Source organism: Gigantopelta aegis, chromosome 14 (assembly GCF_016097555.1).
Source record: "Gigantopelta aegis isolate Gae_Host chromosome 14, Gae_host_genome, whole genome shotgun sequence".
Classification (NCBI taxonomy): Eukaryota; Metazoa; Mollusca; class Gastropoda; order Neomphalida; family Peltospiridae; genus Gigantopelta; species Gigantopelta aegis.
In genome coordinates this window covers 45,716,943-45,730,437 of record NC_054712.1, presented here as the reverse complement: position 1 = coordinate 45,730,437, position 13,495 = coordinate 45,716,943, and the positions used below count along the sequence as shown (strand labels likewise).

At 37.3% G+C, this 13,495-nt stretch overlaps 2 protein-coding genes across 8 annotated transcripts in view; one reads left to right on the top strand and one right to left on the bottom strand.

Moving 5' to 3' along the window:
* LOC121389400 overlaps window positions 1–3,741 on the bottom strand; it is a 30,351-nt gene extending 26,610 nt beyond the window's left edge. The window contains exons 1-2 of the mRNA XM_041521009.1: window positions 3,706–3,741; window positions 1,659–1,782 (exon numbers count right to left, since the gene is read on the bottom strand). The gene's annotated coding sequence lies outside the window, so the exon portion shown is untranslated. The remainder of the gene's footprint in view (window positions 1–1,658; window positions 1,783–3,705) is intronic.
* LOC121389401 (protein NDRG3-like) overlaps window positions 1–13,495 on the top strand; it is a 56,093-nt gene that overhangs the window by 8,464 nt on the left and 34,134 nt on the right. For 4 of the 7 annotated variants that reach the window (XM_041521014.1, XM_041521011.1, XM_041521013.1 and 1 more), the window contains one exon: window positions 7,387–7,491. In XM_041521014.1, coding sequence (XP_041376948.1) covers window positions 7,387–7,491 — 105 coding nt within the window. Of the gene's footprint in view, window positions 1–6,805; window positions 6,850–6,871; window positions 7,025–7,386; window positions 7,492–13,495 lie in introns of those variants that run through there. The other 3 variants (XM_041521016.1, XM_041521018.1, XM_041521015.1) reach the window with 3 other exon arrangements.

The following is a 13,495-nucleotide window of genomic DNA, read 5'->3' as shown; positions in this document are numbered from 1 at the left end:
AAAATATGTTTTGTGGATTGATCATAATAACTGCTTGAATAGTCTCTGAAGAAAAATTTGAAATCTGTGAGAAAACCGTTTTGGATCAGTCTGGAGAAGTGTTGAATATTTCATTTCAACTTATTTTTGTGCTTGTATCCAATTACGGTTCAAGCATGCTGTCCTTGGCACACACCTCAGCCATCAGGGCTGTCTGTCCAGGACAGTGGGTTAGTTGGTTAGTGAGCGAGAAGAGAGTGTAGTGGCCTTACACCTACCCATTGAGCCATTAAGAACTAGCTCTGGGTTGGAGCCGGTACCGGGCTGCGAACCCTGTACCTTCTAGCCTGTAGTCCGATGGCTGCTGGTGTTGAACAGTGTTTGGAGAATAAAACTGAAATCTGCCCAAAATACTGTAACATGATCAATCTGGAAAACTGCTTTAATGAACTTCTCCAGTGTACCGCATGTTGAAATTCAGTTCTCAGAATTGATCATAGAAAACATATATTCTTGGTAGGTTTAAAAAAAAATCCAAACACTGTTCAAGCAATTCTTATGTTCGATCCCATAAATGCATTCATGGCAAACATCAAACTTTTTTTTCCATTTTTAATTTAATTTTTTTTTCTGAAGACTGTTCAAGCAGTTCACAGGATCAAACCAAATGTAACACAATTTTGGCAGATTTCAGACTTTTTCCATGTCACAAAGTTTTGTAAAAACAATTCAAGCAGTTTGCATGATTGTTCCCAAATATGTCTTCCGGGCAATTAGATTACACATTTTGTTTCCAAGGACTGTTCAATCAGTTTTTTTAATCAACACAATTTTTTTAATTTTAGGCAGATTATCTCTTCTCTTCCCTCCCTCTCTCTCCCCTCCTCCTCCCCCCCCCCCCCCCCCCCCCCCCCGACTGTTTTCAGAATTGATCCCAGAATTGTATGTAAACTCTTGTTATCAGCCCGAAATGAAAGCTAGATTGACTCATTAATTGGTAAGTACTTTGGGTCATGGTCCCATAAAGACAAATTTACGCTCACTCGAATCAATATCATTTTATTACATCTATTTTCGTAGGTCTGTCATTCATGTCACAAAATGTTGTAAATTCAAATTGCTGATAATAAAAAGTGTAAAGTACAAGTATGAGCCGTTTGCTCTGCCTGGGTCTGATAATTTTTTGTGTATTTATGATACATAGACAATGCTGCAATATACATCATACTATTTGTGTGTGTATGATATTTAGACAATGCTCTACAATGAACATCATGCACTATTTTCAGAGCTGTATATACAGCTTAAATTGACCTCCTCTCTCAATTGGTGATTATTCAGGTAATGTCAATGGCCTAGCCAGGATTTTATATTGGAGTGGGTGGGGGGCACACACACTGTGAGTCAAGTTATGGAGCAGGGGCAGGATGTAGCTCAGTGATAAAAGTGTTCACATGATGCACGGCCAGTTTAAGATCGATCCCTGTTGGTGGACCCATTAGGCTATTTTTCGTTGTAGCCAAAGCACCATGACTGGTATATCAAAGGTCGTTATATGTGTTATCCTGTCTGTGGGATAGGGCATGATAAGTGATCCCTTGCTACTAATGGAAAATTTTGCGGTGGGCATTACCACTGCATATGTGGGTGGGATCTAGCTCTTTCAGTAGAGAACTCACCTGTGCTGGTTGTCACCAAGGATGAAGTCACCTCAGTGGACTCGTTCTTTGATTGATTGATCCCAAAACAGTGCCCCACAACTGGTATATCAAAGGCTGTGCTGTGCAGTATGTGTTGTCCTGTCTGTTGGAAAGAAAATATAATAGATCCCTTGATGCCAATGGAAAGAATATCCCACCCGCTACTACCGACCCTTGTCAGGTTGCTGGTGCTCTCTTACACTTGCCAGCACCGGTGGTCCCCTCTCCCACCCACCACAAACCCTTTCCTGTCCTGGATGGATGAGCAGGCGTGCACTACAGGTTGGACTATACCAATTAAAATCCCATAGGCGACCATGTTAACATTTGTGTTTAAAAACACTATATGCAATATATCAACCAACCTATGACTTATAAATATCAGTACCGTATATCTTCGCCTGTAAGTCGATCTCGGCTATCAGTCGGAGTCCCTAATTTCAAGCCCTGAAAATGTTTGTTTTTTATTTATAAGTCGACCCATGAAAAACAACTTATAAATATTGAAGTATTTCTTATTTTCAGCACATGAGAACAATAATGTACAGTATCTGAACAAAAGAAAATTATTTTACAAAGTTCGTTTTTTACGTTTTGTACATGGCAATATTCCAATCAAACTACATAGCATCAAAACGAAATATTCCCTTAGTAGAGTGAAAGCTGTTTGACTGTTACTGTATGGCACTGTACAGCATGGTTTCGTGCAAAGACAACAACTTTATTTATAAACACTGACAACAGATCACTACGATAAAACTGAAAGTACATGTATCATTGGTTAATCACATGTTTTGCCGCCATATTAATACATGTAAAGAGGATAACTCTGGAAAGTACACTGGTACCAAATGATATGTTCCTATTGCTCTAGTGAACTGCAGAGATCAGTCTATTTTAAGGGAAAGCTGGCCTCAGACCACAATTAATTTCACTATATGTTTCTATATAGCCTTAGTGGCTATAACATTTTTATTAATATCAGCAGGCCCGTGAAGTTTTGTATGTACCTTTGCCTGCATGGGGGACACATACCCTGAAAAGGACAACCCCTGTTGTCCAGCTCTTTCTCCCAGCATATTGGTTTAAACAGATACACCCTCTAAACCAGGCCGGAGTACACCCATTTTACACAAAAAGCACTACTTTTGCATGGGCCGGAATTACCACAAACAATGTCAACAAGTTACACATGTTTACAAACTACATGCTATCCCCTGTCACTTCAGTCAAACAGTTGCCACTTCATAGCTGTCTGCCATGAAATAATCACAGTCAAACAGCAGACTACTTGCGTGGTCAAATTTCCGGATTTTGGACAACCAAATGGGAAGATAACTGTAATCTGAGGCCAGCTCAGTAACATTCATGAAGTTAATCACTGACAAAACATTGTTTGAACAACCATTAATGCCAGTGACCAGATTTCAAAATAAACTCAGGCAACAGGTAGTTAGTATTGTTTAAATGTTTGCTATTAGTGATGACTGTTATTTAACTAAGTGGACTGTTGTCTTGGCATGTGAGTGAGATCGCACGCATTTTCAAATAACCAAAACCATTATAATGCCCAAAAAAATAGGTTCTAAAAAAATTAATGTGTCAAATTAACATATTTGAGTATAAATACAGGGCATACTTCAACAATAAAACTTGTAAAATAATCCCCAAAACGGTAATATTTTTGGGTGAAATTTTTTTACCCTCTTATAAGTCGACCCCCCAAGTTATAAAATAATTTTTGGGTGAAAAAAATTTGACTTATAGGTGAAGATATACGGTACTACAACCCCTACCTCAAAGTATTAACAGAAGAAAATGGTACCTTTCATGTCCTATTTTCAGTATAACCAGATGTTTTTACAGCACCCCTAGTTTCACACAAAATTTGAGTACTTTTTTTTTACAGGTACCCCATACATGTTCCAAGCACAAGGCTACTTGACACAGTGGTACTAGATCAAATAAAATTACATACATTTTTAGCCCAGATGAAACTAATGTTTTTTACAACCAACATACTCACATTTATAACCAATCACAGGATTTGTGGTGTTAACTTCTCTATCAAACGTTCGGTGCACCTCAAACTTTGACGCAGCCGGAAATTATTTGATTTAGTGCTACATACAACAGCTTGCTCTGAATGTGCACATTAAGCCCTATGACCTGACTTAATGGAAAGATGTAGTATGTTTCTTCCAAAGGTTATGGGTCAGAGTTCAGAAATGTTTGACATGCAATAGCCAGTGATTAATAAGTCAATGTGCCCTAGTGCATGGTGTCGTAAATAAAACCAACGGTAACTTTGCACCTGTGGTATTGTTACTGGGTTGGTACCCATTCATCATTCTATTGTTTTCTGCAGTTATTACATAACCTACCAGTTGAGGTTGAACACAGAGATGTCTTCTCTTAATTGAGGTTACCGGCCTCGGTTGCACAGTGGTTAAGCCATCGGACTACAGGCTGGTAGGTACAGGGTTCACAGCCCGGTACCGGCTCCCATCTAGAGTGAGTTCTTAAGGGCTCAATGGATAGGTGTAAGGTCACTACACCCTCTTCTCTCTCACTAACCAACTAACAACTAACCCACTGTCCTGGACAGACAGCCCAGATAGCTGAGGCGTGTGCCCAGGACAGCGTGCTTGAACCTTAATTGGATATAAGCACAGAAATAAGTTGAAATAAACGAGGTTGTGTTGTGGACATTGGAAGTTGTATTTTTATATATACACCTGGCAATAACTCAATGTACTCTAGTGGTTTCGTTAAACAAAACAAACTTTTAACTTTGCACCTGTGGTATTGTTACTGGGTTCACAGCTTGGTACCCATTCATCATTCTATTGTTTTCTGCAGTTTTTACATAACCTACCAGTTGAGGTTAAACACAGACATGTCTTCTCTTAAATGAGATTACCGGCCTCGGTGGCGCAGTGGTTAAGCCATCGGACTACAGGCTGGTAGGTACAGGGTTTGCAGCCCAGATATGGAAGTATATTGTACATGTATTCTTATTGAATATGATGAACAGTGTCATTTGTAAACTATAAAATTGTATAAAATCATAACAAATTAATGATCATTGTAATGTGTAAATTCAGAAGATCTTCAATTACTTCAAATGCTAAAATAATAAAACAATTTTGACTTTTCAGACATGGAAATTAATAACATACATTTATATCTACATGATATACATACACACACAATATACAATGTAGTATTTAAAAACAAATCTGTAAATAGACATGTAAGATTATATACAATAACCTAAGAGTGTTTTAAAATAAGATTGCATCCATTATACTTGTATGTAGCTTTTTAAAAATGTTTATGCATACTGTCAGTTGTTTGTTTTTAAAATTTTGATAAATATGTTGTTGTTTTCATGTCAGTTGCCACGGTCAGATTAAATAAATGAAATTTAGAATATATCTGGCATGCAGTCTAACTGAGTTAAAAATTATTTTTTGTTTTAAAATAGTTTTTTTGGTTTTCGTATGCAATTAACCAATGTTTTTCTTTATACAGCTATTTAGATATGCAACATAATTTGTATTGATTTAATGCTGAATGGTTCTGTGCACCGAATTTTATGCAAATAACCAACTTATGCTATAAACCAATATGCAATAAAGTGGATTCGACTATTAAATGTTAGATAGGGAACTGGTAAATGTTGATTATCCCCACAAAATACACATGGCAGATTTGATATTAGACTATTTCTCCAACCTTAAATAAAAATGTTGAGTGCATTGTTTATACTAGTAAAACTTTTTTTTCTGTTATTTCTTACCAAACTTAAAGAATTTCTGCATTATGAAACTGGAATCTCATAATATAAACTTAGACTTTCATCATTATGAAACTGGAATTACATAGACTCACTTCATTTGGGAACTCATAATATAAACTTAGACATTTTGCATTATGAAACTGGAATCACATAATATAAACTTATAGTACATCCCATCCTTATACAAAAGTGTTTTTTGTTAATAATTCATTTTGGTTTGACGTAACAAGAAAAGTCAAAGTGTTTTGGAAATAAAAATATACTATTTTTGTGTGCAAGTTTTGAAACAATCAGCTCAAAAATAAATAACTGGTAGTAAATTTCATAGTATGATAAAAGATGTTTACTGTGGGAAGGACTATAGTTAAAAGTTTGTTTTGTTTAACGACACCACTAGAGCACATTGATTTATTAATCATCGGCTATTGGATGTCAAACATTTGGTAATTTTGAAACCCCCTAATTTTTTCCATTAGTAGCAAGGGATCTTTTATATGCACCAACCCATAGACAGGATAGCACATACCACAGCCTTTGATGTACCAGTCATGGTGCACTGGCTGGAACAACAAATAACCCAATGGGCCCACCGACGGGGAGATCAATCCTAAACTGACTGCGCATCAAGTGAGTGCTTTACCACTGGGCTACGTCCCGCCCTTTGACTAGATTTTCATCACTATGAGAACGAGACATGGCCCAATGGTAAAGCTCTCACTTGATGCATGGTCGGTTTGGGATCGATCCCCATCAGTGGGCCCATTGGGCTATTTCTCATTCCAGCCAGTGCATCACAACTGGTATATCAAAGGCAGTGGTATGTACTACCCTGTCTGTGGGATGGTGCATATAAAAGATCCCTTGCTGCTAATTGAAAAGAGTAGCCCATGAAGTGGTGACAGCAGGTTTCCTCTCTCAATATCTGTGTGGTCCTTAATCATATGTCTGACACCATATAACCGTAAATAAAATGTATTGAGTGCATCGTTAAATAAAACATTTCCTTCCTTCATCACTATGAAACTAAAATCAAATTATAAAAAGTTTGTCCTGTTTTAATTGGGATCACAGTAAAAGAGCAGTCATTTTCACTTTCTACATTTTAAGACTAGGATTGTATTTTTATATATATTTATTTTAATGTTAATTTTTTAAAAGTAACAGAATACAAATAAACATAGTTGTGGTAAATAATGCATGTGTCATACAAACATGAAGAAACGCCTCTTATCAGCATCGACTCTGACATCATGTTACACCCCAGACAGTGTGTGTATGTATATAAAAAAGACAAATAGTTTCTATTCAGAGACAACAAGAGTGGAAACTGAGTTCTGGGATATTTAAAGATCTTGTAGCAGTTTGGTGTTTATTTTTGTCAGGATTACTCTAAATACTGTTTAAGTGCTGTAGAAGTTCTGTCATGGTGCTGTCACAGTGCTGCTTCAGTGGCGTAGTACTGTGAGGTGTAGCTAATCTGTCAGCGATCCACTCCCAGCCCTAGGCCCATGTCTACTGCGGACACTTGACATAATACCACGTCAGTTATTACACGCTGCACTCGCTCTCTTCACATAAGACTACAATAGATATTACACACTAACCCATCACATTATGTGGGCTCGACTTTTCTTTGTTTCTTTCCCTTCCAATAGGCTTAGCTGTCTGAGAGATCTGTAGGCTCACTGTGAACAGTCTGAAATATTAATGATGTGTCCAGAGTCTCCACTTAATGGCAATGAGTCTTTTTTAACATATTGTTTCCCATCGTCATGTGAAGATTCTGATACTCTTGTTTTAGTGTTGTAGTTGTGTTGATTGGGCTTGAGGAGTTTTTATATATAGACACTGGTTGGGTCACATCAGGTTTGGAGATTATTGCATGTGGTTTTATTTTCCTAGGAGAGGACAATGGAGAAGTTAACTGATATTGAACTTACGAACATTGCTACAACTGATCCGAAACCCAGATCATTTGCAAATGATGCCACAGCGATTCTAATACAAGTAAGTCATTTTCATGTCATTCCTCTCATTTGTCTCACTTTTTTCCTTCCTTTCTGGCCCTCTTTCTATCTCTCTCCAACTCTATGTATCTGCCTACACCAATGGTTCAAGACATTTGATATGTGTATTATTATACAAAATGGAATGTTCACTTGTGGATACATATTTTGCACGTCATGGCCATGTGGCAAATACTTACAAATATGCAGTTATGTCATGTCATAGGGTTTAACGTGCACATTCGGAGCAAGCTGTTGTAGCGCACGCTTGTCTTGGGTGCAAGTGCTTGCAGAGCAAGCTCTGTCGTCCAAGACAGAAAGTTGGTGGGGGGGGGGGGGGGGGGGGGGGGGGAGGAGGGACCGCCTGCACTGGCAGGTGCAAGGGAGCACCAGCAGTCCGACCGGGATCGGTAGCAGGCGGGGGTGATATGCAGTTAGTTTTTAAGTCTGTTTTATTCAGTTTTTTTCCCGCATTTTTTAATGTGTCTCACATAGTCTAAGTTAGATGTTATAATTATTAAATATTTTGAAAACAAAAGAAATTAAAAGAGTGGTATTTTCAATCTCTTCATGCATATTTGTTACCATGACAAACATAATGTAAAATAGTTTAGAAATTAAATTAATTTTTTATATCTTATGTCAGAAATGTAATGTTAAACTGCACTGTACAACCCCTACAATTAAGAAAATGTTCACGGCCAAAAAAAAACGTCTTTAAAAAAAAATTGTAATAAGAGTCCACAGCAAAAGAAGTGCTGTGGAAAATGAAAAACTCCACAGTATTGCAGATTGCCGTTGGCATTTGCATGGGTTGCTGTATACATAAACATGTAATTATGGTGTTAATATGTTCAGTAAAGAATCCAAGCATGACTTTCTACATTATGCATGATTTGTTTATAAATTCATCAAATATCATTTTAAATTCCCTAAACCTTTTAACGGTGCTATGTCAAAGCTCCAATAATGGTGGTTCCCACCAAAAATATTTATTTTTGCTTTGAAACATAAACTTCATTTGTATGCCTATAAAACATTACAACCACGTAATTCCATTTCCTAGTAGAATTTTTTTTTTTTTAAGAGAACAATTTTGAGAGTATGTCATGTGCATTAACCAGTGACGTCACTGTTTTATGTGTATACATTCAACACTCAGAATTCTTTGCAGTCAGCTGACAAAAGATATGAAGATGGTGGCCATCTTAGCCAAACATTATTCGTGGAAACCATCTTGTCATCCAGTGCAACAGTTTTAAAATTATTATTCTAGAGTTAATTTTGGAAAGATTATGCATGGGATTGATTAATTTGTAGTTACTTATTACAAATAAATTACAGTACGCGAACCAACCATAATTGCGTCTAGACTAGTTGAGGAAAAAATTGAAAAATTTCTCTTAGTCGGTTGATCGGCGGTCACTGCGAACGTGCACGAGCTACTTGATTTGAGCCTCTGACCTTTTTCTTGTTGTCAGTTGCCGCTATGTTGTCGTTACACTACGTTATGAATTAAAAAAACAAAATTATATATTTATTTCACGTGGGGGGTTTTTCTTTCAAAATCGTGATATACGTGTTTACAAGGCATTCACACTACACTGAAAATAATAACTAAATAATAACTAAATAATACATTTATACTGACTATTAACCTTTATAAATCGTTTAAAGGGAAACGATTACAATAAGCAAACAATAAAAAGGAGTGTATGGAGAAGGGAGAGTTCTTTGGTTTACTAACAAAAGTGAAATCGAAGGGAAAATGGGAAAAGAAAGAATAAGCTTGGTTTTGCATATGTCATATTTGGCACAGCAGGAAAGTTCATTTCACTTGTGAGGGGAAGTCGAATCTGTTTTTACGTTTACTGTATTTAAAAAAGTAAAATAAATAATAATGAAAACATAAAGTGAAAACAATAAAATAAAAATGTTTTAAAAGGATGGTGGTGGGAGGGGGGGTGGATACTGCGAGTTAGATGGGAAATTAAAAAATATATAAATATTTAAAAATAATAATGTATGCTTTTGCCTACGTGAAAATTGTCATGGGCAGCTATATGAGTGCTGTCTTATTTGTCTGAGGAGAGCAGGTTTCCAGGTCCGTAGGAACAATATCTGGGGGGAGGGTGATTTCAGCGTCCATAGTGTGGAGACGGGACACAAAGTCATATTTTTACCTTTATTCATTTTCGTCCTCGAGTACAAGCGGGGCGGGCTGTAACACACACACACACACACACACCGGTCCACCTCATTTCCCACAGGCCTGTGATGTCGAATCTGTTCGCCGGTGTTATAACTTTTTTAATTTTATTAATTTTTTTGTTTGGCTAATAAAATATGACATTACATATATGCTATTTGATCCACGCTAAGTCTATTAGTATGTTTTATGATACATTTCCATGTGCTGCCACAAGTTTTGGGGCAAGTAGTATATTGTAGTATTTACTTATTTTTTGTGTGTCTTCGTTAAATTTGTCAAGTCTGCTTTGAAAATGCCCCATGTCCATGTTGGTGTCCCCTACAGTGATTTTAAATTTCATATTAATCAATTTATCTTTTCGACTTGGCAAGATGATTGGGACGGTGCAGTTGCAAACAAAATTCATTCTGTCACGCCAGTCCTGGGAGAGTGGCAGTCATCCTACAGGCGATGCAGGAAGGATTATGTAGTCTTGTGCCGTGCCAGCATCGGCCATACATATTTGACGCATTCATGTATTTTAAAGGAACCCCCCCCCCCAGTGTGAACATTGTCAGTGTACACTGACTGTGCGCCACATTTTGGTCGAGTGTGATCATCTCAAGCCGACAGTCTATATTTGGCGACAGAAATGTTTTAGAATCTTTTAAACTCCATCCAGAATTAATTGTAAAGTTTTTAAAACACTTCTATACAAAGTTTTAAAATATACTTACCTTGATTTATGTATTATATTGTACTTTTCCCCCACAGCTCCTTACACAGTGGTTTTACGTAAATATATAAATAATGTTTTCATATACATGTTTGTTGTACTTACCATTTGTGACACCCAATAGCCGATGTGTATTTTTGTGCTGGGGCGTCGTTAAACATCCATTCATTCATTAAATTCGTTAAATTGGTCAATAATAATAAAATGTGCCTACAAAACTATGTTTCATTGTATGTTCATCGCCGAATCTACCAACGATCCCAACTATCGCTAATCGTTGGTCCTTTCCTCTGCGAGCTGCTTTGTTAAATAAATGTGTATTGCCGTGATTTCCAAAAGGCATATGGGTACAGGTTTTATCTGTAGCTGTTGTTGTTGCAGATATATTCTCTCTAGCACCCACTTACCTTTTCATCCACTAACTATACCAATATTACCTGTAAATGTGTACCGTCGATTTGTCCAATGATCGCGGGTTACATGTCATTTACGAACTTTGTTAAATAAATGTGTGTTGGCGTGATTTCCAAAAGGAACATGGGTACAGGTTTTATCTGGAACTGTTGTTGTTGCAGATGTATTCTCTCTAACACCCATTTACCTTTTCCTCCATTAATTGTACCAATATTACCTGTAAACGTGTACCGTCGATTTGACCAACGATCACAACGATCGCGGGTTACATGTCGTTTACGAGCTTTGTTAAATAAATGTGTGTAGGAGTGATTTCCAAAAAAAACTTCGGTACAGGGGCTGTTTGTATTACAGCTATATGTATATTTTCTTTTTCTAGGACTGTCGTTGTTGATATCTCTCTCTACTGTTGTTTGTTTTTTGTGTATGTATACATTTTTTTTTCAATGTTAATCCATACAATTTGATTTGGGGAAAATATTCCGTTTTTTTTTTATTACTATTATTTAATTTTTAATTTTTTTATGTCAAATATATTTATATGCTAATTTTATCCATTCAATTTGATTTGGGAAAACACCCCGTAATGAAATATGCCTTTTGTCCCCACCAGTAGCCATACATGCACACTAGTATGTGTTTATACCGCCAACTTTACAAATGATCGCCGGTCTGTGATATGCTTAGTTACATAAATGTGTTTACATGATTTGCAAAAGGAACCTAGGTTACAGGTTTTATCTGGAGCTGTTTATTTTGCATGTGTATTCTCCACTAGTTGTACCAATATCATTATCCATGTATGTTTACCGCCGATTTGACCAACGATCACGAGTCGTTTCGTCTGCGAGCTGCTTTGTTAATATGTAAATGTGTGTTGGCGTGATTTCCAAAAGTAACTTTAATATATCTAGTGCTAGTGCTGTTATTGTTGCGGACCCGGTATAGTCCCCCTGTTAATTTGATCCATACAATTTTATTTTGGGAAAACTTCTTAAGATTTATTTCATCCACGCTAAATCTTTTACTGGTTTATAATATTTGGATTTATTTTCTTCTTTTTTTCAGGCGTTACAATAAGTACAAAAACTAAATAATAAAAGACTACGAAGAAGAATCTGGTATATTTTGAGTAAAATTCCATGTCAGTCCCATTTTTATCCAACGTTATATTACTATCAATGGAATAAATGTTAATATCCTAAAAGGTACCGACATAATAGTCCTCATTCTCCCACTTTTCCAGTTACTCTGTTCAAAAGGCCGGAAATGTGACATTTTAACACCTGAAATTCAAACTTCTCAGGGCAGCATGTTCAGACCGTGAAATACATTTATTTTCATCTCCCAGGCCAACGAACCGACACCATGCCCCCCACCCACTCCACCCCTTTCAAATACACCTTGCAGTCATTGTTATAGGCTATATCCCTCCCCCACCCCACCCCCCAAAAAATCTAAATATCTCCGCTTCAATTTTATTATTTATAAATATGCCCAAACCCCCCCCCCCCCCCCCAATGCCCACCCCCCACCATGTGTATTGCATCCCAACCAGGTGTACGTACATGTGTTCTTACCAGCTTTCCATACAGACCACCAAAGCAAGTACAAAGCTACATAGCCAAGAGCCATAAAACCATATTGCGTAATGTGTATTCAGTTCAAAGAGCGTGCATGTTCATGTAAAGTACGTAATTCTACAGTATTGTTCTGCTGGCTAACGCTTGGTGCCTGTGTTAATGGTTATATAGTAGGAGAGGAAGGGGAAATGCGATGGACTGAAATATGCAATACATTTAGTCTAATTCAGTCAAACAAGTGTACACTAGATTAAAAGTTGGGCACAAATTTAGAGGGTTCACCAAAAATAAAAATGCAGACAGTGGTCTCAAATTTTGTTTGTCAGTAAGAACCAAAATTGTTCTGAATGTGCAATTTAAATATGACTTGACCTGACTGAAATTTTAAATTGAGTGCTTTCATAATCAGGTTAGGTCAGGTCATAGGGTTTAACGTGCTCATTCAGAGCAAGCTGTTTTAGCGCACGCCTGTCATGGGCACATGTGCCAGCCTCAGCTGGCTCCTCCATCCAGGACAGGAAAGGGTTGGGGTGGGTGGGAGAGGGGACTGTCTGCACTGGCAGGTGTAAGAGAGTAGCACGTCCAGTCGGTAGCAGGTGGAGGTAGTTTTGGTGCTATGGCATTTGGAATATCCCGTAGGATTAAGCCAAATTGAATGTAGGAAATTTGACGCATTTTTGAACGGTCTGCCTAGATAGAAATGGGGAGCTATATATATTTTTGAACTTAGTATGCCGAGAGTAGCTCGTTACTGGGACCTAGTTGGTGTTGAGATGTCTCCCAAGGTTGCCCATAGTGGCCCTTAAAAGGGCCTGATCTGTTCAGAAAAGGAAATATTCACTTGGTTTCACACACACACACACACACACACACACACACACACACCAATTGCCACATTCAATAAAAATTGTAGGCATTAGGACAAATATTGTTAAAATTGCAACTGATTCAAAATTGTAAGTACAAAAATGCTAATAAATTTAACAATAAAAGTGTACACAATATTTCAACTCAATATCTTGAGGCATCGGTTGAGTGCTCACTTGCGGTGCTTGGGTCGCAAGATTGAACCACATCGGTG